A 25,540-nucleotide genomic window follows, 5' to 3' on the forward strand; every position below is an offset into this window, starting at 1 on the left:
GTAATGATGGTGCAGACTTTTTATGACATTCAATTTCACACCATGCCTGCAAGTAAACATGTATTTCTGGTCCTTTTGCGTTTTTCTTCCTAGCATCCAGCGTGCGTGGAGAAACTACAAGCGCAGGAAAGTTCGTCTCTCTCCAGACAACGAACCAGACTCGGGAGATGAAGATGACGATGACAATTTAGAGGAGCATGATGATCGGGACAATGACCACGGTGCCGATAAAGAGGACGACTGTGACAGTAGGAGAGACGCCAACGACGGGGACGATGTAGACCGCGACGTGAACGGTAACCATCAGCTTCCAAACAGTGACAATCTGAACATTTCACAATCGAACCAAGCGAGGGAGCCAGAGGGGACCGGAGACACAACGGAGGGACAGCAACAAGACTCCTCTTCCCAGTGTAAGTTCATTCTGATGTAATGCTGCAACCCAGTTGCATTACCCCAGCAGGGTAAAGGTGTTTTTGTTTTCTGTCAAGCAATGACCACAGCACCAAGAGAAATGGTTAATTTTTTACAGTTGTCGCCTTTTTTTTATGCCTCCGCTACAAAGTGTCTTATGAGGCATTATGTTTTCGGCTTGTCTGTCTCTCCGTTTGTCCGTAATCAATTTTGTGGACAAATGTATCAAAGGTCAGATGAAATTGCTGGAATCACTATTTTTCCATGTTGTGAAATTGGCTCGAAGTATTATGAAAATTGGCATATTGTGACCAAATAATGATTATTTACAAATTATACCAATCATTTGAAACTGTTGTCCCACAGTGGCAAGATGTATTGCAGACCTATTGGGAAAATAATGCCATACGGTGCAGGAATACCAATCGCCATAGAGACATTTCTCATTTTCTGGGTATCAAGAAAAGTACAGTGAATGTATTGGGTGAATGATCCTTGCTGAGTGTCTCATAGCAATGTGGTGCCCCCACCAATGTCGGGAATGTTTGAGTAAGACTCGAACTATGCATGCCATTGAGCGGCATGCAAGTCTTCGAAATGGATTTCTAACAAGAAATCGATTGTTGAACCGAGCTGATGTCAATGCCATTTCATGCACAGGAAGCGTACAGACTAGACAGATAAATGTCAGAAAATGGCCTCAAAAAAAGGCCTCAAAAAAGACCTCAAAAAAAGGAAAATTATATCTCATGAAAGTCTGCCATCATACTGTTTTGTGAGACTATCTCCAATATTCGAGCAATTTTGAGGGGAGCTTATCACATGAGAAAATGAGACAGCATTTCAAGGAAATGAAATGATAATTTATGCATAATATTGCAAGTAATTTTTAGCAATTTAGTTGTGTGTTTTTTTTTTCTTCCTCGTAGTAACTTGAACAAGGGTTGCCTTGCATGCACTTTACTCCACACAGCCTCGTTTGCCTGTAGACCCTGTGGCCTGAATTTAACATTTCGTTGACGAAATGACTGATTTCGTAACGAAATAGGCCATGCAACACTTGGCACCCCATACAAACTATGGTCTTTGTCCATGGTTTAAACCATGGACAAGATTGTACCACCTTCATGAATTCAGGCCAATGTTTTGGTCACATGATTGCTTCTAGTCAGCTGTGCTGATGAGGGCTGCATTTTGTGCTCCAAGCTACATGTATGCAAGTTTAACCCCCTTTTCATGGGGACCTGGTGTCCCACACGTTCATTCTAGGGGGAATGGTCACATTTAGGAGGCAATGGCTTAATCTAAATGTAGAGGCACCTCTCAGAAGTAGACTGGACAGCCGTTTTCAGATGAGACAAATTCATTTGAAACTGCCACTCGGTATAGTTGCATTCACGTGTGTCCCCTTCTGCAGCGACATTCTTTAGACAAAATTGTAATTGAAATTGACCCATATTTGACAGCCATGGAACTAATTAAAAAGCATGTGTTTACTCCAATTTTCAAAAATTTTTCAAGGAGAGACCCATGTTTTGTTTGTTGTTGTTGTTTTTTTCTGGGCTCTCATCACTACTAATGGAATTTTCACCTCATAACTGCTGGAGGTGTGTAGCTTCTCCGTGCTCAAGGCCCGGTGTTGTGCCCACGATCCCCGCCGCACTTTGGCGTAATAAAAAGGGAGTGATATTTGACTCAATTTGTCACACTGTCGAATTTAATTTAGGCTACATTAAAGCCTAGTTGAGAGGGAGGGGGGAAACATGTTTATCACCCGGGTTGCACGCTTGCAGTGGTGTGATCCCACGCAGGAAAAGAAGCAGTGCATTATCACGCCGCTTTGCACGCACTTCGAATACCGCCACCATCCACAACCAAAGCAACGTCAGCCAGAGATTAGTGACCAGCGCATTGATTGTTCTCATTGCTGAGATTATGGGATGCAGCTTACTGATTTATCATAAACAGGGGATTTTTTTTATATACTCTCTGTGTATAAGTGAAATTCATTGAGGTTTATCACCTGAAAGTCAGCTGAGTTGGAAAAAGTGAAGTTGGAAAGAGTTGAAAAAAAATAAGAAAGTTGTGATGAAGTCGAAGTCTCCCACATATGCAAAGAAGATCCTCCACGCAGGGGGGAAACTGCTCTTGTCCCAAGTGTCTTACAGAAGGAACTTATGTAGCCCCCCCCCCCCCCCCAAAAAAAAAAAAAAAAAAAAAATGCTAAGAACTGCTTATAAATCCAACAGTGGTGAGCTAGTGGAATAAACCGGAGTCAAAAGGGGCTTGAGCTTCCGATCAGAGCAGAATCTTTGTCAGAGGCTCAGGCCCCTGTTGACTCCACAAAAGGAACTTCTTGGTGACGGAAAGTGAAGATAATCAGGAGTCAAGTTGTTTAAGGACCATATCCTTGAATGTGCAGTGAAATATGCTCTACTTTTAAGTCAAAGTCATCCATTTTTTAAGAATGCCCCCTAAAAAATACAAGGAAAAGTAACCAAAGTAATATGTGGGCATGGTTATGACAACTTGTATGTCACTGAAGGAATAATCAGTGACATTTTTCTCTTCTTTAGTACCTCACTTTGGGAACTGATTGATTGTATGTACAGGCTTAAAGACAAAACATGCAAACTGTGACTAACTTGAGGGAATGAATGAATGAATGCTTAGAATCAGGTTTACATTCATGACAGAATAAATCTTATGCTGCCTGATAGAGAGCTCAAAATGAAGAACTAACTAGCAAAATTTTCCCCTCCTGTAGTACCTCACAATGGGAACTAATGATTGTACAAAAGTTTCAAGACAAAACATGCAAACTCTGACTATTACTTGATGGAATGAATGAATGCCTTAGAAGGTTGACAGTCATGACAGAATAAATCTTGTGCTGTGTAATAGAGGGCTCAAAATAAGGAAATCTTCCTTTATTAGAATGGCAGAAAATGTTGAGATTTATACCAAAAAAAAAATTTAACTGCCAACAGCCCTTCTGCAACACATATGGTGACGAGGTTGGCACGGTAAAGCCAAAAATGTTGCGTTGTGTGAATTTAATGAGTTTGATTTGATACACAGCTTTTATGCTGCCACAAATGAAGAGATGGATATATTGTTTTTGATTTCAATGAAACGGAATCGCGAGAGACAACTGTTTGTGATACTGATGAGATACACATCAGATTTCATCAGGCTCGGCCAATTTGAATCGGCAGCATCATGTTGGGCTTCAGCTTGCTTCCAAATTAAAAAACCCCAAGAGGTTCAGCAGGGAAGAATGCTTTTGTTGGTGTTGTTTTTTTTTCTCTCGCCCCGAAAGTTATAAGTTTTATTTAAAGGTCCTTTTTACCTTTGGGAGCACTAGCAATTTAAAAAAATGTTCAAGATATCACTTTTGATGCATATGTGTAGGTCAGTTGTATCACAAAACACCCTACCATATAAAATTTTTGCAATAAAGCCTAAAATATAAGGAGATATCACTATTTTTCTCATTAAACAATAACTGTAGATGGTTTAGTCTGGAAACATTTTTACTATAACTATTGTTCACATTTTGTATATTTGACAATACTTAACATTGATTATACTGGTTCAGATTTTTACATTCATTGTTTCTATCCCTAACTCACATTTTAGAACTATTTTGAAGCAATAATGATGCTAGATTTTTGTTCCATCTGCAAATGGTAAATTATGCCTTTAAAAGCCAAGCCTGGCACGTGGAATTTTTCCTACGCAGAGTCTGATTACTCCGAGTGTACATGCATGTAAGCAATCATGTCCTGAATGCATCAACATTGTCGAGTCCCATCCCCCTTCCCCCCCCCCCCCCCCCGAAAAAAAAAGTCTTCCTTCTTCTGTAAGTGCAATAAGGAAGCAGGTGATTGATTTCATCCTAATTGGAAGATGCTGCCGAAATCCTGCGAAAGAATGTTGTTCACTGATCAGGATTGAGAGATATGACTGCGCGCTGTTAGCATTCTTTTCTTATATTTCACTTATACCTGCCCCCATTTCTTGACTTCTCCATGAAATCATTGCCTTAAGGAACCAAACGGTGTTTTTTTGCATTCTAATGTGGGTGTGAAAATCTCATAGGAAAATTGCTAAGTTGTACTCCCTACTGCTAATAGCATTGTAATATGTCAACTTTTGTTGTCGTGTGGTAGGTACATGTAGCTCTACTGTACCCTTTCCGATCCCTCTCACTTACTCCCTTTTTTCCCCGCTCCATTTTCTCCCTAAATGCCTATTTTCGCTGTCATCAGTGAAAAACAATTGACTGGCAATGGCAGATCCAGGCGGGGGTGCACCGGGTGCACGCCCTCCCCTTTATTTTTTGTGAAAACAAAAGAAATAAAAAGAAAAAAATTGGGGGTGGGGTGCTTGCGCCCCCCCCCCCCTTTAATTTTGTAAAGGCGGGGCGCCCCCTCTTTACAGACTTCCTGGATCTGCCCCTGACTGGTAATTGTTTTGCTCCTCGGTCTATGTATTTCTTGATCATGTGTTGTTGACAAATGTGACCCGCTACAACAAAATGATCCTAAAGTCGGGCGAGGTCGATTATTTGAAAATTGCATGACACAATTCCCTAATCTTTTTGCTTTAAATTGATATATATAACACGTCTCATGAAAATAATCGGCTGCGGAGATATCGATGTTTAAAAGAGAGCATGTCAAGACGTCTGGGAAATCACTGTTTCGAGAAAAGCGCCCTAAAAGTTCTCCTTGCGACGCAATCACAATCAAGAGACATGCAAGTCAGTATTCACCTCCGGACAATAGAAGTTAAGCCCTAGCAACCCCCGAAATGCTCATTCAAACACAGCGTCCGCGGTCTCCTCACCGACCAATCAGTGACCAGGATGTCAGGAGAAGCGGCTAGGCATAGTGCAACCCGCCCGCACGCACCAGTCGACTGGGCAGTGTGCGAGCTTCACGCTTCAGTTAGCGGCAAGCGGCAAACTGACCAATGAGATCACCCTGGTCGTTGTTAGGGGCGGAGCCTATGTGTGGCGCTCAATCCAAATGTTCGAACCAGTTTCTGCTTCGTTGAAACGCCAAAAAAACATGGCCCAGAAAAAAGCTATTTTTTGGTCTTTCCTTTCATCATTTTGCTTCATAATTTCGACAGATGATAGAAGACATGTCAGACTCTAATAATATGTCAAATTCAGAAAATCGTAAGTTTTGACCAATTTTGATGCTCTAACTTCAAACTCGATTTTCACGGCTTCAACCGTGCGCGACTTTAGGACCATTTTGTTGTAGCGGGTCACAAATGTTTGTGTGATGGAGGGGCTTTTGCTTTTTCTCTCTCTTTTTTTTTTCTCTCTTTCTTCTCCATCTTCATGTCTGAATGATTTCAATACATTTATTCCCAAAGTGTGCATCTGAGATGTTTCAGATTGTTTTTGTTATCAGTTTTTAACCCATTGAGGATGAGTCCCGAGTATACTCAGGCAGGTGTCTATGGGAAATGTGTGTTGTAGCAAAATCAGACCATCCTCAATGGGTTAAACAGCTATAATGCAGTAAGCAAAAATATACATAAAATATCCACCCAGTCCTTTGCTGGAGCTTAAAGACATTATCTGTTATTTATTATCCACTTTCCTTTCAAATACCTGGAAGTTTAGTTTTGCTAGTTGTGTGTTTAGAATCAACTGTGGGGGATATGTTTAGAACTAAAAAGAAAGAAGAAAAAAAATATATATATGTATAATATATTGTACCTGCTTTAATCTTAAAGAGTGCAAATAGTAGAAAAATAGTAGATTTTCGTGGAATGCGGGTGATACGATGTGATACAACCTTTTTTGAAATCTATTCAGTTATACAAGAGGCCTGGTCTACAAGATATTTGTTAGCATTTTACCTCCAAGATGCCTCAAAAATGTGAATTATGATTATGCGTCCTGTTCTCTCTTCAATCTTTGATCTGCTTGCTTGCACACATGACTGCATGCTTGCTTTGTCGTTGGTAATAACACAAAAAAAACAACAACAATGCAAAACAATATTTGTAGTGGGTCAGGGGGTTCTTCTTGACTGTGACATAAAGATGTAACAAGACAGACAATTCATACTAAGAAAATATGTGGCCGAGCAGTGTATGCAATTACAGACTCGAGGCATTGATTTCCGAGGGCGCTCCTCTTTTTTTTTTTCAAGTTTGTCAATGAGCGTTTGCCCCCCTGAGGGCGAAAAGAAGAGAAGGAAATACTTGTGCTGGATTCAATTTTTGAGGGGGCTGCCAAAAGACCGTGGGGCAGAGGAGACTTTGTGGCAGAAATTGAAATTGATTTCTGTCACTGTTAATCAGATTTCTCCCGTCTGCCACCCCATTTTTGTCTGAAGAGGAGCAGGAATAAGTTGTGGTGTTGAGACAAGAATACACGGTGTCGCCATATTATTTGTGACAAGAGGTGTCGGTAGTTCATCTCTTCAGAATGCAATTTACTCATCCTCTTCTTTTGCCCCCTGTAAAAAAAAAAACAAACAAACAAAACTGGTTTCTTGTCTTCCTATTCTGGTTGGAAGGCAAAATTTAGGGCAGCACTTCAAAAATCTCAGTTCTAGTATTTCAAAGCATGTCTGTGCTCTTGTTGCTGTGTGTAACATCTTGAATCAAATATGATTTTCTACTTTAAAGACATGGATCTTAGCCCGTGACTGCTTTTTTCCGGATGACCTATCAGTCTTTGGCCTAGACCTGTTGAAAGTGTATTCTGTAATTTGATGTTTTCTTTCCCTAACAATTAAATGCTTTGATATCATAACCAGACAAAATCATACAGTTGTTATTTTGCTGAAAAGTATTCTTTTTTATGCACAATGTAGAATTAGTGAGTTTAGATGTTGTTTTGCTTTGATCGATCAAGGAATAAGAATTATCAGAACCATAATGCGATATCTTGAATTGACAAAAGAGTTTATAGGAGTAAGTTTGCATACTTTGTAGAGAACTTTATACTGGTTTGGCATTGCAATGGAGTCATTTGTTCTGATCTAAAGAAGAGATATTGAGTAATGTATATCCTTGTCTTATGTAAGATACTTTAAAACCGTAAATTTTCATGTGCATGACACTTTTGTGAATTTTGCAAGGAAGCATGGTCTGCAAAAGTAAAATGCATGCAAAAGTTTTTGTCTACACAATCCAGTACATGTAGTAAATTCATTATTTTTTAATGGTCCACACTGCGAAAGTTTCATGTCACGAAAAAAGGCTGTCAGCTCCAGTTCACAAAAGTTGTATGCTGCGAATGTTTCTGGTTTTACAGAAGCTAGTACAAATAGGAATATACATGCACATATTTTTTTAAACATTTTTCTAGTGGGTACATGTACCAAAATGATAATTTTTGTACAATATTTCTAATTTTATTTCCACTTGCCAGCTGGTGACAGCCAATCGGAGGCCATCATCATGTCATCGCTAGGGGGATCCAAGCGGGGGATCTCCATGCTCCACGATCTCGGCAGCAGCGTGGAGCTCGACGACAAGGCATGCTACGAGACGTCGCCGGAGACGCCGGACAAATGCCGGCGCATCAACCGCCTGAGTCTGGCCGAGGAGCTGGCGGCCATGGAGGAGAGGATCATGGGAGATCCCATCGACTTTGACGCGCAGAATTACGAGAGCGACTATTACGCCAGCTCCAGCTGCGTCACGTCTCCCGAGGGGGAGGGCACCGAGGAGGGCCAGCATGTCGGGAAGCGGCCGGAGGTTTCGCTGTCCAGGAACCACGGCGGCAAGCAGACGCCGAGTCCGGATGAAATAAGGACTACAGAGGGCTCTCCTCACATTGAATCGTTTGACCAGAACAAGAACGCCAACGACTTCAACGCGAATGCTTCCCAATGCCTCATGGAGGAGACTGAACTCACGGAGGCCCTGGCCAAACTGAAGCTCCGGTCCAAGCTGGGGACCGCGTACATGGACAACGAAACCTTGTCGAGTAGCCTTCACCTCGGCGAGGACTTGAGCACGAGCCAGGAAGGGGTAGTGACCTGCGACGACCCCTGTCCCGTGCCCCACTCCACTACTTCCTTGGTGCGGCACAGTGCAAAGTCGGTGACTCACAGTCAGATTCCGCAGCACTACCCACCAGCCACCAGCACCGCCTCCACGTGTAACCGCGGCACCAACACGCAGACTCTCGTCACCAGCACGCAGTCCGTGACCTCGTCCCCCTGTGCGCGTGCCACGATCCCCTCCCAGGGGAAGAAGCTGATTAGGGAGGGTGGGGTGCTGTCGCGAACGAGCAGTGGGGGAAGTGGAGGGACCGTTGGCGGGGAGCCGTCCCTGCCCGTGTTAGATTGGGACTCGCTGGAAAAACACCTTGCAAAAATGGAGAAGGAAGAGGAGCAGCAACAAAGTGCCAAGCAGGTCAGAATGAGTGTGCTTGATTCTCTTCTGGGGTAACAAAATTTGGGGAAGTTGAACCCACTGATGGGTGTTGTGGGGTACACTTCCTGCAAATTTTGAACCCCTTCTGCATTGTAGGTAGGATTACTTATACCTTGTGCTGATGCAAACATTGGCAGAAGTCGACTATGTTGTTACAGTTGCCCCATGTGGAAAGTGTGTCACACCATACAGTGTGCACACAGAGAGGTGTATGATCTCATTCTTACATTGTGCAGATCTAGTGCCCTTTGTTTGTTTAAGTAGTTAGAATTTACCAGTCTTATAAGTCAGGATTGTAAATTCTTAGTGGTGCAGACGAGTTGATTCTACAAGAAAAGTCATCCTATAGTGTGCACTTCCATGTTGACTCATCTGATCTGGTAGCAATAATGACGCTATTCCCAGCAATTCAGCAAGTGTAAGTCAAGGTACATAAGACTGTATATTGGGCCTGTTTCATAGCCAGCATTGTGCTGAAGTATCCCAGTGCTCTTTGACTACACTTTAGGGAAATTAATCTCTCCGTAACGCATGCAAGTCGGATGGAATTAGCCCTCCGGTGACCTGTGCTTCTTAATTTCATTACTGTAGCACACAAGAGTCTTGCTTTTGGATATGATCCTATTAGGGGAGTTATGAGTGTGATATTATGTGAACAGGTGAACTGCAGGTAGGTATATACGCTTGTAGATTCATGCATGACATGTCTGAGATGTTCTAAAAATCCGACATAATGTGGTTTGTTACCCTTTACCTAATAAGAGCCAACTGTGCGATGTGGATAAAATGCTGTATCTTGTAGTTGGAGGGTTAGCTGTGGTGTATTGCATTGAGGCTTTATACATGTAGATTTGATATGCCAGAGGAGACCATTATAATGTGCCTGCAGCTGTGAGATATTGTCATAGACCAAGTGACAGTTGCATAGTGCAGGATCAGTGCAAACAAATTGATTGGTTACTTGGTACATGGCCAATTGCATGTCAAAGAGAAAAACAAATTACTGTATGTCATGTTCAATTAATGCATTCATGGAACAATACAGGGGCTGTGCAAGTCCCTGAGTTTGTTTTTATGATGTGTATTTTTTTTCTTTTTTTACCATGCACAATTGACTTGAATATTATTGTGCACACAATGCATTAGAGAGTAACATGAGGGTCTGCATGAATAGAATTTGAGTTTAGTATCAATAGTCATGGTCAAATTAACAATTCTTAAATAGTAACAGCCAGTCAGATTTGAGCTGTCCAGTTTTAGCTACAGTAATCCAAAGTAGTGTCATTGTTACAGACTGTCCTTTGTCTTATTTGACCTATGGCTTTGTTTTTTTTTTTTTTTTGTAATATGATATAAACAAACTTGACAGGGAAATGATTCAGAAGTAGGTTACAGTTGGCAGCAGAAAGTCACTTCCTTCTTCTGTTTCCTTCTAAGAAATACATTGGGTAGTTGTGAAAGTATGGACGTACTCTCAAGCAGTCATGTGGCTACTGCAATAACAAAATGTACTTTCATGCTGTACAATGTGCATGAGAGCAGCTTCCGTGGAGTGTTCGGGTATGTGTCTGTATCAGAGTCCAAGTGCGAGGCAGATCGAAAGCGGCGCGAGAGGAAATCATCATAATTGAGCAATTCGCTGAGGAAGGAAGTGGCGTTCTGCCGTGGTAACACTGTCAGGTGTAACAACATTCACGCCAGGAGCTCGGAGGCTATAGCTTGCTGTAATTTTTATGGTTTCCCTTGCCATAATTTGGGCTAGTTTTCTGGAGCGCTGGTGCGATCGGCATCTACACATACACGCCTTGATTGCCTACGGGGGGTTTTCCCCTCCTGTTGCACTTCTGTGGCATTTGTCTTCCCAGTGTGTTGGAACTTTATACCAGCCAACAGCCATGGCAAGTAAAGAGGTCTGTCACAACAGTTTTGCTTATTCACTTCCGCGTGTCTCAGAACTGACCAAAACTGAAAGCATCCTTCTCCATTTGACTGTGATGTGACTGTGCGTGTACAAAACTACTTTGAGTAGGCATATACAGTTTGTATATGGTGATACAGCAACCAAACGAATTTGTAACTTGTAAACTTGTCAGGTCAATGAGAATGGATCAATCAATTAAAGGCTAAATTTTGATCACCAGAGCACTCACAGATTTGTATATATTGAAAAGTATAACTATGGTCTCTTAATTGTATCGGGTTTTAATCACTTGTTATCAGTACTCAACTCTTAGTGCGCTCATACGTTTGTCATTGGGGTAGTTGTTTTACTGTCTTTTTCCATCAAAGATGAGATTAGGAGATTAGATTTTCAGTGTGCATTCTGCTGTATTTACATACTGTACCAGTGCACATAGTGTAGAGGTCAAGTCTATCAGAAAGAATCTTGAAATTGATAATGTACATAAGTTTGAGATGACTGCCAAAGCACTTTAAACTTGTTTCATCACCTGTGGTATATGTGATAATCACTTAAGGTCAGTCTGACAAATATTTCTGTATTTGAAATGTAAGCACATTTGTAATTGATTGTGAAACATTATGCTATAATGTCGACTGGTTTTGTAATTCTTATAAACTTTTTTTTAGTATTTTATACTAACTTTTGCACTGTACTGGTATTGCAGAAGAAAAATATGATGATGTGGAAAGCAAACTAGATTTCACTTTAAAATAATGATAAAGCTCATTTTTGTTTTCAACATTTGAAACTGATTATTTATGTGTTTTTGTGTTTCCTCATGCGTTATTTTCGTAGACTCAGAAAAACTCGCGGCAGGAGATCCTGCGAAAGCTGGCCATGGGCGCAGACGAGGAGGCCGAGGGCGACATTTATGGCAAGGGGCGGGACAAGCTGTCGGCCCGGCTGCAGGGCGGCATGAACCTCCAGATCTGCTTCGTGAATGAGAACCTGGAGGAGTCAGACGAGGACGAGGGGTCAAAGGCCGCTGCGGCAATGGCCGCCGCCACAGCCAACATCCCGGGACCCATCATCGGGAACCGGGACAGCCGCCTTCTCTTCAGCCGGGAGTGCAGCGCCAGCAGTACTGGGAGTGTAGCCTCACCCAAGGCAAGACTACAGTGTGGCTGAGTGCTTTCTTGAGTGTGGAAAAGCTGCGCCATCACACAATTTTCCTTTGAATGCTGTACATATATATTATGATTCCTGCTCTTGATTAGTTATTAGAGACAGAATTGCACATGAGCTGTGCATTAACCTGTTGAAGACAAGTCCCGAGTATACTGTGGGAAGCGTCTATAGGAAATGCGTGTTGTAGCAAAATCAAACCATCCTCAACGGGTTAAAGAAATGTGTAAAGTCAAGTGTAAATGTTTACTGCTCGTGGTGGGTTGTCTCGAGACAGAATTGCCCATGAGCTCTGAATTAAAGAAATGTGTAAAATGTAAATGTGTAAGGAACCATCTTTTCACATTGCAAGAGAGACAACTAAAGCTGTCCTGCAGTGTTTAGAATAAACTATTATAAATTGTCTACACAAATCTGTAAAATGTACATCAAAATATAGACCTACATATAACCCCCCCCCCCCATGACAATGTGAACATTCTGATTTCAGTATGAGGAGCTGAAATGTACATTTGTTAAAGAAATGTGTAAGGTGTTAAAGAAATGTGTAAAGTGTTCATGTTTATTTCTCTTGGTGGATTGTCACGAGACAGAATTGCCCGTGAGTGTAAGAGTGTAAAGATTCAATGGCACATGTAAAGTCATGGTATTCTGCATGTCTCTGTGATTTTGTGACCTTTCCAGGCTCCGTCAGTAACCTTTGAGGACATCGAGGACTTTGAGTCGAAGAAAGCCCAGCTCCAGGAAGAGGCGAGGATAGCCTGGGCCAAGGCTGAGCCTCTCGCCAAGCTCCAGATGGAACTAGAGAGACAGCAGCGAAAAAACTCACCCACGTCAGAGCTGGTACACACACACTGTATACCCTCCCTTTTCAAACTACAGAGTTCTCATATGGATATTTGCCCCGTATAGATATAGCACACTTTTTTTGTGTCTGTATGCCCTTATGTTGAACCTAACCTTGACTCTAACCCAAAGTCTAACACTTACCCCAATCTTTACCCTAACCCTGTCACTAACGTATGTTTAGCCTGGGAGGTGATCGTTCTTGGGGGTAGTTGTCCTGATATGGCTAAAATCATGTATATCTACAATGTATACGTAGGTTGCAAGAATACTTGGTATACATTACCAATTTCAATTTGAATGAAAATATATGATTTTCTAGCACAGCGCAAGGATAAGAGGAAATTTTTGGGAAGACGTTTCAGTGCATAGGGAATGTATGGTAGTTATTTCAAAAGTAAATAATGGCTGTTTTATACTGCCTGTCTTCAACATGTGATAAGTGGTAGTTTATTTGTGTACTTTGATGGTGCTGCATTCATCCATGATAATAGAATTGTGTCACAAACATAATATCACAAAGTAAAGTCTCAAAGAATTTATATTTCATTTCACTTCATGTCCCTATGAAACAAAGTGAAAAAATCTGTTCAGTTAGCACGCGCCACTACGTTCATGATTGCTGGAAGTGTCATTTGGGAAATCACACTTTTTATGCTTGGATACATTGTATTTGAAGAATTAACCCAGTAAGGTGCATGTACAAACTGTAAATAGCAAAAATGATGATAATAATGAATAAAAAAGTACAAATATCTGAGTTATGTTACTTGTGCATGAATATTCAAGACTACAGTACTGACATTATGATAAGGAGACAAATGTTTTCTTTGCATATGACTTCTGTACTGATGTCTACTTGTGGCAAACTGCTGAATATGTATACAATACCTGGCTATTTGTAAACTATTGTGTATGTAACAGGCCCAGGTGTCTGGACTTGGGGACTTCCCAACCAGTCTCCTCGGAAAGAGGTTCCAGTACAAAGCTCTCAGCAGGATGTCCATCAGTAAACTCCAAATCATCGTCAATGACCTCCACTCACAAATAGAAAGTAAGTCCTTCACGCGCACTCATTATATGGTATAATGTTTACATTTGTCTCCTCAAATCAGACATACTGTATAAGGGTGGTAATCTGGTTCAGTCGGTAGCACGTCTGTCTTCCAATCCAACTGACCCGGGTTCAATTCCCAAGTCTATTCTGAGTAATGTTGTGTGTAATCATACTGTCCCCTCTAGTAGGAGGCAAAACACTCTGTCCCCCGGATAGGACATAAATTGGAGGTCCGGTGTGCGAGAGAGTCACAACTCATGCACGTAACAGATCCCACTTCATTTAATCATCGCTGAGAGCAGGGTGTTTAACCAGGTGAAATGGTCCTGCCTCACATCCACATGAACCCCATGGAAATCCAGCTAGTGCAGCTGAATATGTAGGCTAACCGGCCACCTTCTCAGATGAAAAAGGAAATAAACAATAAGGCAATTGTACAAAGATTTGGAAAGGACGTATGTTAACTAGAAGGCAAGATAAAGATATTGAAAAACAAACATGACTACGTACCACAACAAAGTTTGCAATAGTTTTATCGCTTACGGTCAAAATACCAACACAAATTGGCACTAACTTTGATTGTTTATATGCCATACAAATGTTCATCATATTGTAATTTAATTTTCTCAAGAGTTAAAGAAGTTTTTGATGTAAATGACATTTGATTTCTGATCTCTGTTTGAGGAAATCCACAAAACTATATGACAAAATCAGCCAAAAAGTAATGTCACAAATCTGGACTGGAAACCAGAATCATCTAAATAAAGCTGCTACGTTGGTAGGTTGTTGATCCATTGTTTTTATTTGAGCTTGTTATAGTGCAGTCATTTTCCAGACTGATTGAAAACTTGGGCATCATAGATGTAATATGCAACATGTATCACATGCGTTTGCATAAGAACTCCCAATGAGCCATAAGTTGTGTCTTTCCCCTCCCTTCCTCAGGGCTGAATGAAGAGCTGGTGCAGTGTCTCCTGGCGAGGGACTCTTACAAGAGGGAACAGGAGTCAAGACTGATTGACATAGAGGACCTCAATAGGTGGATTCGCATGAGTGAGTCAGGGGGCCCAGCTGACCCCAGGCTAGGATGCATCAATGTTTAAGCCTCAATACACCAGAGGCTACATCACAAATAATGCCTCTGGTGGTTCTAGGGTTAATTGCCCCTAAAAATAAAGTGGGATTACCTGCAAAATTACATCCAAATTGGGCCTCTCTTTTCTCAGGGTCAAACTGTTCTGTTGAGTTCAATTGACTTTGTCAAAAAAACACTTACACCAAAATTCCATTTTGTAAATAAATAAGTTCTGATTTTGGCATACATTCTAAGAAAATCTAACTATAATTTTTGAATAACAAGTGGCAAATTGATGTAAAATACAGATTTAGTGACATTTCTGGTAAATCAAAACAAAAATAATAATATATAGAATATTTCATGACTTTTTTGGAAATGCACACATTACTAATATCATATTGGAATGGAATTGATACTAATCTTTAATCGCATGAAGCCGTCATATGATATATAATTTTGACACTTTCTTATTTTGATTTTTTTTTCATTTACCATCAAAACTTTAATTTAGATAAACATATGTTTGTTTGACTTGATTATTTTAGTTAGTCGGTGTTAATGCTTTGACTTGGTTTTGATTGTAGTTAGAAATTTGCAGTGCACATCATATCGCATTGCACATTTTACAAATTTTGACAAGATTTGATGATTACAAATACTTTGTGTAATGTGATTTCTTTCAGTACTCTCTATTGACGCAAATTTCTTACTTTAAATATGATCTGCTTCTGCAGAAGCTATTTCTTGACAACCACATCTTTTCTTTTAGTACATGGCCATACACGTGTAGTCATCAAGTCATCTGCATGGGCTATGTTGAAAATTTGTCAGTGCATTTTGTTCCTATATCTGTAAATTTATGTTTAGTTACACAGTGTGTTTATTCCAATCTATGATGTATTGTCAAACTTTACCAAATGTATCGCTGTAAAAGACCCATGAAATTTTAGAGTTGATGAGTGAAGTCTACATCTTATCTGTATCGGTCTCATTGTGTAACATGCATGTCATTTCTGCACGCTCATCATTGCACCACCTACAATACATGTAACAGAATTATTCCCAAATGATTTTTTGCTTGTTGTGCATTGTGTAGTCAACAAGGAATATGCAGATCATGACATTTTGTGGTTCACTGCAATACTTATTGATGTATTGATGTTGTGATGCATTAATGTTGTAAGTTGGGGTATTAATACCCTGCAACTGGGATTGGTGGGCTGTAACCTCGCTGACAGGTGATGCGATGATGTGGTAAAGCAGGGGTGTAGATACCCTGCTTTTGGGATCGGCATCAACTCATCATCTGACAAAGCATTGCAGTGGCGCACGAAAACGTCCTGATCTCTATATTCCTTGGTGAACACACATTGCAAGACAAAGCAAATAATCATATTAGCGAATGATTGCAATTTCCCCAGTGAGCAACATCTCTAGCATTTGTAAATGAAAATCACAGAATATTATAGCACCTCCCTCATCATTATCAAATTGTATTTGTTTGATAGCATGGCATTTGCTACAAGAGAAATGTCACATTAATCATTTGTGTGTTTGTTTGTTTGTTTTTTCCCCTTGTGTTCTTCCCTCTTCTCTCTCGTTTCCTTTGATCCTCCCACGATGTTTGTTCTGTGACAACTTGTTGGGACTGGGATACGATATCCATATCCCTTTTACCTGCATGTCTCCCGAAATCACCCACAAATCTCTACATCTATGCTGCCTGGTTTTAACTGGAATCACTTGTGTTGATTTTTGGCAAAAAAATTATGAAAAAAAAAATTATACAATTTATTTTTGGAGTGGGATCATCTCATTCTTCCTCTCACACTTGTGTAATCAATCAAAGGATTTGATCTAGAAATCTGAAAAGTAAACAAAACAAAGACACAAACTTTGAAGGACGGGTTGAAGGAATGACAACTTTTCCTGTACTTTTTAAGGAGTTCTGATAATTGGTAGGAGGTCCTTTGACTCTCACCTTTTCCCTCTGTTTTTAAGAACATATATACTCGGTGCTTGACACTTTACACAATTTGCCTCTGCATTTACTCTGTAGCAATCATTTAGAACGATATAAGCTTTTCCCCAGCTATATTACTTATGAAGATGTTTGATTTCAAGCTTTGCGATGGAATTTGTAATTGCCTGTACATTTACAATCTCTGAAGAGACAAGAAAATTGAATATTACTCTAGGTCATAACAAAGGCTCTCTTATTTGCACTCATTTGTATCTCATGTAATCGTGGTACCAAATACTTGCTTTATGCGAAGAGAAATCAAAGTTGACTTTATTACACTGATTGATTTCTTCAGTATTTTTGTTACATCTAAATTCTTCAAATCACTTTCACGGTCAACAGAGACTCCAACCCAAAGTACCTTCTCATCTGGAGATTCTCCCGCCTGAAACCCCTAGCAAACGGGAGACTCAAAGTTGATGTGTGCGAAGCGCGAAATTCCCATGGTTCTAGATGCTCTCTGGTGCTATCTAAGGCTTATTTTTTCAACATACGATAGAAATATGAAAGAAATCCTTTCCAACGGGAGACAAAGAGCCAGGGCGGGAGAAATTAAATCTCAAACGGGAGAACGGGAGATTTTGCAAAAATGGGTTTTCGGCGGGAGATCTCCCGTCGAAAACGGGAGAGTTGGAGTCTCTGCGGTCAATGCCAAATAATGCACGTATCTAATTGTGAAACTAACGATTGCTTAAATATGCATCTTCATTATCATGTAACTGCAGACACAATGTTAAGGAGGTATTTGGGCTGGTGTAGGGGAGCTGCTTTCGTCACCTATCTGTTCATGTGTTTCATGCAACACTTTTTGCACATGGAGGTCACATGCTCTTGGCAAAATGGATCTACAAAATTTAGTGCCCTTAGTCCAAGACATACATATATGTGTACTGTGTAGGTGCCCCAGGGGGCCTTCTTTTTGCATGATTGGTCATCAGCCAAAAAGGGGGAGTCCCCATTAATCTTGAAAGCTGTCTGGCCCCACCAAGATGGCCTACGTGGCTGGAAGCTATACCACATTGTCTGACTGTCTGGCTGTTTCTGTGGGTTAAAGGTTGCATGTCTTCAGTGGGGTACCCTGTTCCCAGAGAGGTGCTGGAATTTCTTTAGACATTGCACAACCATGTATGTTTCTATAGGGAGTGGGGTTAAAAATTATCACAGATGTGTGATGTTTGATATCAAACAAAAATGTTGGTTTATTTGCGTACCTCCTTTGTAAATTTCCATACACCCAATTCTCTGTGTGAACCTGCTCAGGCTAATTTCTGACGGGAAGGTTTGGTATACCAGTGTACTTTCGGCATCTCTATTCCTTTACTCTAAAGAAAGGCAGAGCTGGCCTAAATGTCAGCAGTTCTTATAAAGAAGTGCTGCTTTGGTACTCTCGGTGAAGGATTCAAGCTATTTCTGTTTTTTATTGCTTGTCATCCATGTTCAGGATAGAAGTAACAGGAGGACACAGAAAGAGGGCTGTGCAGGTTATGATAATTTGAGAAGTACAGTGCACTCCCATTATAACGAACACGGTTAAAACAAAATTCCGGTTACAGCAAAGTAAGAATTCAGGCCGCAACATTATCCGGTCTGTGTATTTCTATTGTTTACAAGTATTCGTTTGGTTATAACGAAATTTCGATGTCATGAAAGAAAATTGCCGGTCCCGACGACTTCATTATGGCGGGAGTCCACTGTACATGTATAGATGCAAAAATCAGTACCTTGTAGTCATATTCTTCATTATCTGGTAACTGTTTGACCTTTAACCCTTCATGTGCCAAGGCACTTCAGAAACTTGCCAAGCACTGTATATACAGCATTTAGCACCCCACTCGCAGACAAAGCTGAGCACCTCAGTCCAACAGGAAGCCCCAGGTGACACAGTTTGGATTAGGGGGGATTAGGATATATCTACTCATCGACCATTAGTTTCCAGATGTATATTGTATCTTCCAATTGACAAACAAAGCACCATATTAAAAGGGTTTGAGAAATCATGGACGTGGAACTTTTCCAAATAATTATGTGATATTCCTGCGATCAGTAATAGACACATTGGTTACTGTGTTGTAAGTGGCATTTCAGTAGACACAACAACTTCTACTAACATCACCTAATATGCATGTTTTATAGCATGTTTGCTTACCGGAAATACCGTACCAGGAATTTAACCACCTACATAGTCTTGAATGCATTCAGTTAAACTTTGCACAGCATGAAATCATCCGGAAACATATTAATCCAACTGCAAAACACAGTGTAAGCATCCAAAAAATGTCATGATTTATGTAGAAAATGAAGGCCTTGTTGCACAAATACATGTAGTTTGGTGTAAAATCAAATATTGGAATCAAGCATACGGGCTGTAACTTCAATTTTCATGAAATGGGGATACTGCATTTAGGGTGGGATGTGTTATATATAATTATGACTTATCATTTGATTGAAAAGGCCCACATGAAAAAAAAAAAAACAACAGACACTGAATAAAGCTGATGGTCCTCAGATTTTGGAACATTGAAGTTGTATTTGAGAAGGAAACCAACAATACCCTTGTGGAAAAAGGGGAAAAATACTGAATCATCAATACTGAATATTTTTGCTATTATTCTTAATTTCAGAGCTTTTCTTTCTTATTCCCCCCCCCCCCCCCCCCCCCCCCCCCTTGGGATCAGATCAACCCCTGTCGATGCGCTATATTGGTGGTCAGCTGTGCCCTCTGTTTCTAAAACAGGGCAGGTCAAAGCTTTGCTGATATTCGAAGTAGCAAATCTATCATACTTTTTGGGAAGGCACATGGAGAAGTACATGTACAAGTTGTATCCATGCGAAGTCGTAAAGCATGTGTAAATAATGCTACTACACTATAACAATAATACCATTAGCCTTCAAAGTCAATTACCAGAGTAATGGAGTCTTTTTCATTGATTTTGCATCAAAAATTTTTCAGCTACCAGTGTCTGTCTTTGACCTGCCCTGTAATGCAATTTGCATAAATCCATCATTTTTTATGGAATCAAGACTTGACATATTGTAACCATACATGTTCCATTCAATTCTAATTTCGTTAGAAACTTAATTTAGCATGAAAGAATGTTTGAGATAGGGGCAAAAGTACGACCATAGCTGTACATACTCACAGCTCTCTATTCTGGATTCTGGGTTGGCTTTAGTCACACAATGCTTGAATGGTATGCATGTAGACTTTTATGTTCCAGTTGCTCCCTTGTTGGGACTTTCCCTGTCATTTCTGACATGATACTGTGACAAAAGGAAGATAACAAAATTCACATACAATTCATACAATTGTATCTTACGTCCTTGGAGAAGATGTTTTTACCCACCATGTCCCTCTTGACCCAGGTGTATAAATGGGTACCTGGCAACGCTAGGGTAATAGTTATGGCAGTGCCCTGTGGTAGAACAGTGGCAACACTGAAGAGGCTTCCCTGGATAAATAAAACATTATTATTATTATTATTATTATTATTATTATTATTATTATTATTATTATTATTATTAGTATTATTATTATCATTATTATCATTATTATTATTATTATCATTGTTATTATTAATAATAATAATAATAATAATAATAATAATAATAATAATAATAATAATAATAATATTATTATTATTTTTTTTTTATTATTATTATTTATTATTTTTTATTATTATTATTATTATATCTAAATGTTAAGCATGGAGTGCTTACAGTAGTGTACATCTGTTACTATGTAGTTAAGATGCATCTACTAAGTTTCACAGGATGATACATATATACGTCCCAATAACGTCCCAATACATCCTTTGAGGGGCATTGTGGAATGTCAACTGAGCTGCATTATGGTCCCCATGCAATGCTCCTACCACAGTATCGTGTCTCACTGTCTGAAAGGAGAATGAAACCCAGATATATAATCTATGAGAATAGAGGGAATGAAGCAATAGTAGTAGAACACATCAGCAAACTTTGAGGGAAATAGGACAATCCCTTCTAAAGTTATGAAGTTTGTAAAGTTTTTATGCAGTCATTGCAGGATGAGAAGACTAAATACTTTTTCATGTCAATGGACAACATTAAACAAAAATATTTTTTTTACAAAAATCAATATATTTTCACTTTTCTAGCATCATGAATAATCTCTTTGCTTACACGTTGTACCTCTTTCAGAAAGCAGGGGGAATATTTTTTCTCTAAACATACATTGTATGTCAGTGGCAATTAAGTCAAGGAAATGACTGTGTACTTCTTATTAAAAATGAAATTTAGTAGAATTTTCTTTATATTTTCTTTTTTGTTGTTGTACATACGTGACTCACAAACTGTAGCAGTCTTCTCATCCAGCGATAGTGTCACCAAAACTTTTAATATTCATAACTTTTCAATGGATTGTCTGATTTTCCTCAAACTTCTCTTCTCTGATATGTTTTTCTATCACTGCACGCACTCAATCAACGTGTATATTTGGGTCTCATTCCCCTTTAATCTCAAGTAGTGTCTTTATATGTGGTCTTCATTGCATCACACTGTACATGCATTCTGCTTTAGCTGTCACCTTCGCATTTGGTGTTCACCTCTTCCAATATCCTTCTGGCAACCTTTTCGAAGCATGTCAATGTACAACTATGTCTACACCATTATGAATGGCTACTGCTGTATATGTGTTGGAGAAAAGGCAGTTATATGTCTGTAAAAGGAACCTGCAATCTTTCTCATCAAACTGGGGCAAAATGAACAGACTGTCTTGCAATTCAGCAACTCTTTTGGGATCCTCTTTTACAAAAATCATGTGTATTTGTTATTACGGTGGAAGCTTTGCTGTTTATGAACAATTTTTATGCTTTTTTTCTGAAGAGAGAGCCCTACTGTGACAATATAATATCATACGGATGTTACATCCAGGGGCGGATCCAACTAGAGTTCCAAAAATGGGGGGCGGCAAAAATATTTCTGGTGCCACTTCCAGGTTTCATCGGCTTACAAGCAAGGGGAGGGGGGCTTCAGCGCATTTTTTGCTGCTACTACAGTCGGCTGACAAAGATGGTGTCTTCAAAACTTAAAGGGGGGCGCCCGTGCCCCCTTTCATTTTTTTCTTTTTATTTCTTTTGTTTAAAAAAAATGGGGGTGCCCACCTCTGATCCGCTTTAAATATGATGTCACAGAAGTAAACTTGTAGAGCTTCAAAGGCTTGAGCGTCAGCATTGTTCTCATCAATAAACACACTTTGAACTATGGGTTTATGTACTTTGGTTCAGTGTATTCAGTGGCAATATTCATATGGACCATAATGTTTGAAACTATTCCATAATAACAAGAAAAAAAAAGTGTTTATCATAGGAAAGACATGATTGGCCGTACCAAATGTCAGTGACAACAGTTTTTCAGAGAACAGCCGCGAGTGATGGCTACTACCTGTGTGGGGTCTTTGGCAAGTTTTAGACTTGAGGCAAATGACAGAGCCAAAGAATATTGTAGAAATTAGAAGCATCATTAAGTTTTCCCCTGAAAATTACTGCTTGACTTTGAATTTATTTATAAAGGTATAGGTGTTATGACACACCTTTGAAGCAACAAAAACAACAACAAACCAGGGATTGTCCAGCACTTGAAAATATTTTTAGATTTGGTTTGTACATATACTGAATGTATTACTTAGAATGGTTGAACTGGAACCAACTATAAACACATAAATGTGTTGGGTCAACTCCCTGGTCAAAGTTTGTTCTCATGTTTGTACACAAGAAAATTGATGTCTACATGTAGGTTTAAAATCCTGTTAACTTTAGTTTTGGGCAACTTCCTTGTAAAGAAAAAAAAAATTTTGATTTTTCTAAAAATCTGGGTACAAATATGCAGTTTGTTGTACTTGTGTGTATGGTATTGTAAGTGTCATGTCCTTTCATGTACACATTTTATTAGCAGCCATGTGTATTGTGTGCTTTCTCCTTGCCACCATTTTGCTTTAGCTGTCAAAGTCTTGTGTGATACTCTCCTTGACAGCACATAGACATTTACTGTCAAGTTACCTTTTCTTTGCAATGTGTGAATAATTCAATCTGGATTAACCAACGTCCGATTTCTTCTGGTCCCACATCCTCCTACCACTTTGTACGCCTCTCGTCTGCAGACTTACAGCAGAACAACAACAGCACGCTCATCAGCAAAGAGTCGCTCGGGGAAGACGGCCGTAAGCAGCGCCACCAGTACGAGGCCCTCCTGCGGCTGCTGGGCAACACCCTCCCGGCGTCGGGCAAGAAGTGCTTCTGCGGGGTCAGCCGCAGCTCCTCAGTGGTGTCCAACCGCTCCGCGTCCAGCCCCGAGCCGGACACCATCGGGGTGCGGCCCCCGCCCCTGAGCCCCATCAGCCCTGGCTCGTGCCGGTCCGAATCCACCGTGAACAGCCTGACGGAGAGTCACGCTTCCAGCCCGGAGATGACGTGGGTGCGGCAGGCCATCGTCCGCTACTGGCACAATTGACCGGGCCCATCACCCCAAAATTCCTCCCTCTCTCTCTCTCTCTCTCTCTCACAAAGACAGTCATAAACACACAGATAAAATCACTGTACACTTGTATTTCCAACTTCATGACCTCTGTAACATTGCATTCTGATATTCAAGCAGTCTTTTTCACACCCTTTTAAGCATACTTAATAGATCTATTACTTTGTATCAAGCTTTGCTGCACATTGTAGGTGTAAGGCTTATGAAAATATTCTCCCTGCTATTAACACTGAACACAGAATGTCTGTCATGTCTACGACATTATGTCTCTTGTCCAAGGACAACATTCTTCTTCTTTTTTTTTACTGGCAACAAGCTACATTTTTTTTTAATAGTCCATCATAATGATGTGTTATCATTTAAAAGGGTAGAGTGGTAATCACCACAGTTGCTGATGTGCGTAATCAATGATGTTGAAGCTAAAGTCCAAGTATGATTCCATGTGATAGGGTAACAATCTGTCTTATTTTCACTGCATAGGTGCAATTACTTTCACATTGTGTTTCCATGTAAAAGCTACAGTTGTGAGTTTGTCAAACAGACAGGTACATGTACATGTAAGTGGAATCTACGCTACACATATAAAGTGCATTCAATCAGTATGACTATCAAATTGGACTGGGGGAGAGAGAGAGAGAGAGCGAGAGAGAGAGAGATGAATATTTTGGGAAGTGAAGATATGTCAAATATTTGAAACGAAAAAACCCACACAAATTATGAAATTTTATCTTCTGAGATGTAAAGGTTGCTCTTTATATTGTACACAATGTGTCCTCTTGAAGGATCACAGAACTAGACAACTTAACTCGGAAACTTCTCACATTAAGTATTGCATATCAAACACATGCTGTATAAAGAGAGACATATATTTGTAAAATGTTAGTATTTATTCATCTGATATTGATATGTATTCACGAATAATCTCTTTCCTGAATGTCAAACATGATTTTGCTCTTTTTACTAGAGTGAAGACAACATTGAAACAGGTATCAATGTGATGTTTAGTAGGTGATGCTGCATGAACATGGTATAGGTTAACCTTGGAAGGCCCATTTCTGGTACAAATGGGCTAGGGGATAGATGTGTTGAAATGTAATGGTCTTCAATGGGTTAAGTTTTTATTTTAATTGTATCCAGATGTCATGTATACAGTATAAATGAGACACAAATAGTGTTTTTGTGTGCTACAATGTGACTAATTGGAATGGTTCAAATCCAAGTATGAATTTTGAATTTGAAATATACGAGTCTACAATACTGTGTTGCATTCAGTGTGCAGAGCATCAAACCAAATCATGTCTTGAATCTTTTCTATTTAGCCAAGCTGCAATTGTGAAATATAGATATGAAACAAAAATCCAGTAGATAGAATCCAGAGAATAATTGTCCTTGGCATCAGAGGAAGGACAAAAATAAGTCAATTATGAGCATACCTGATTCTAATGGCAGGGCTACAGGGTGAATGAACATGTCTCTAATTACATCTATGGGTGCGTTCAAGCGCTCTCCCAAAAGCGTACCAAACCCATGCCCATGGAGCACCCAAATTCTCTTTAAGTGTGCAACATACCATATCGTACTATGGCAAGCCAAAAATGGACCACTTCCCAACATGCTCCAAAAGCATACCATAACAGTATCAAAAGTTGGCATGAAAGATTGCGCGTAACACACACATACGCCATAAGGCAAAGAGTTTATTCCTTTGATCAGGACATCTAAAAGTAGCTTAAATAGGCCCATCCGGTGAATGACCCCGGATGCTACAAAATACGTGACCCCTTCTAAAAGTAACTCACGAGGTACGCTGTCTCTACAGGGTGCTTGAATGCTCAAGATCTGGCATGGTAAGGTATGGTATGCATTGGATCAGTTCACTTTGGTTTGTTTTTGAGCACTCGAATGCAGCCTACTTGTATGTGACTTAACCCATAAAATGACATTCTTGAACATGAAAGAGTTTGCTGTTTTGAACATTAGAAAATTTATGCACTCCACATAACTTTAGTGGGAAAAAGACTAAACAAACATGCAAGTATACTTGGAGATACATCTACTACAACAGGCACAAGAAATCTATTATCTACAAAATCATGAACAAGC

General features: G+C 39.9%; 1 protein-coding gene across 1 annotated transcript in view; it reads left to right on the forward strand.

Annotated features, from left to right (window-relative positions):
* LOC139716692 (uncharacterized) overlaps positions 1-23,895 on the forward strand; it is a 224,194-nt gene extending 200,299 nt beyond the window's left edge. Inside the window, exons 6-12 of the mRNA XM_071628221.1 lie at positions 94-413; positions 7,826-8,817; positions 11,597-11,908; positions 12,611-12,769; positions 13,697-13,826; positions 14,775-14,882; positions 23,064-23,895. Of these exons, the coding sequence (XP_071484322.1) occupies positions 94-413; positions 7,826-8,817; positions 11,597-11,908; positions 12,611-12,769; positions 13,697-13,826; positions 14,775-14,882; positions 23,064-23,413 (2,371 nt within the window). The 3' untranslated portion in view covers positions 23,414-23,895. The remainder of the gene's footprint in view (positions 1-93; positions 414-7,825; positions 8,818-11,596; positions 11,909-12,610; positions 12,770-13,696; positions 13,827-14,774; positions 14,883-23,063) is intronic.
* The last annotated feature ends 1,645 nt before the right edge of the window (positions 23,896-25,540 follow it).

Source organism: Diadema antillarum, unplaced genomic scaffold (assembly GCF_040938485.1).
Source record: "Diadema antillarum isolate AM-2024a unplaced genomic scaffold, OU_Dant_1.0 scf00000069, whole genome shotgun sequence".
Lineage (NCBI taxonomy): Eukaryota > Metazoa > Echinodermata > Echinoidea > Diadematoida > Diadematidae > Diadema > Diadema antillarum.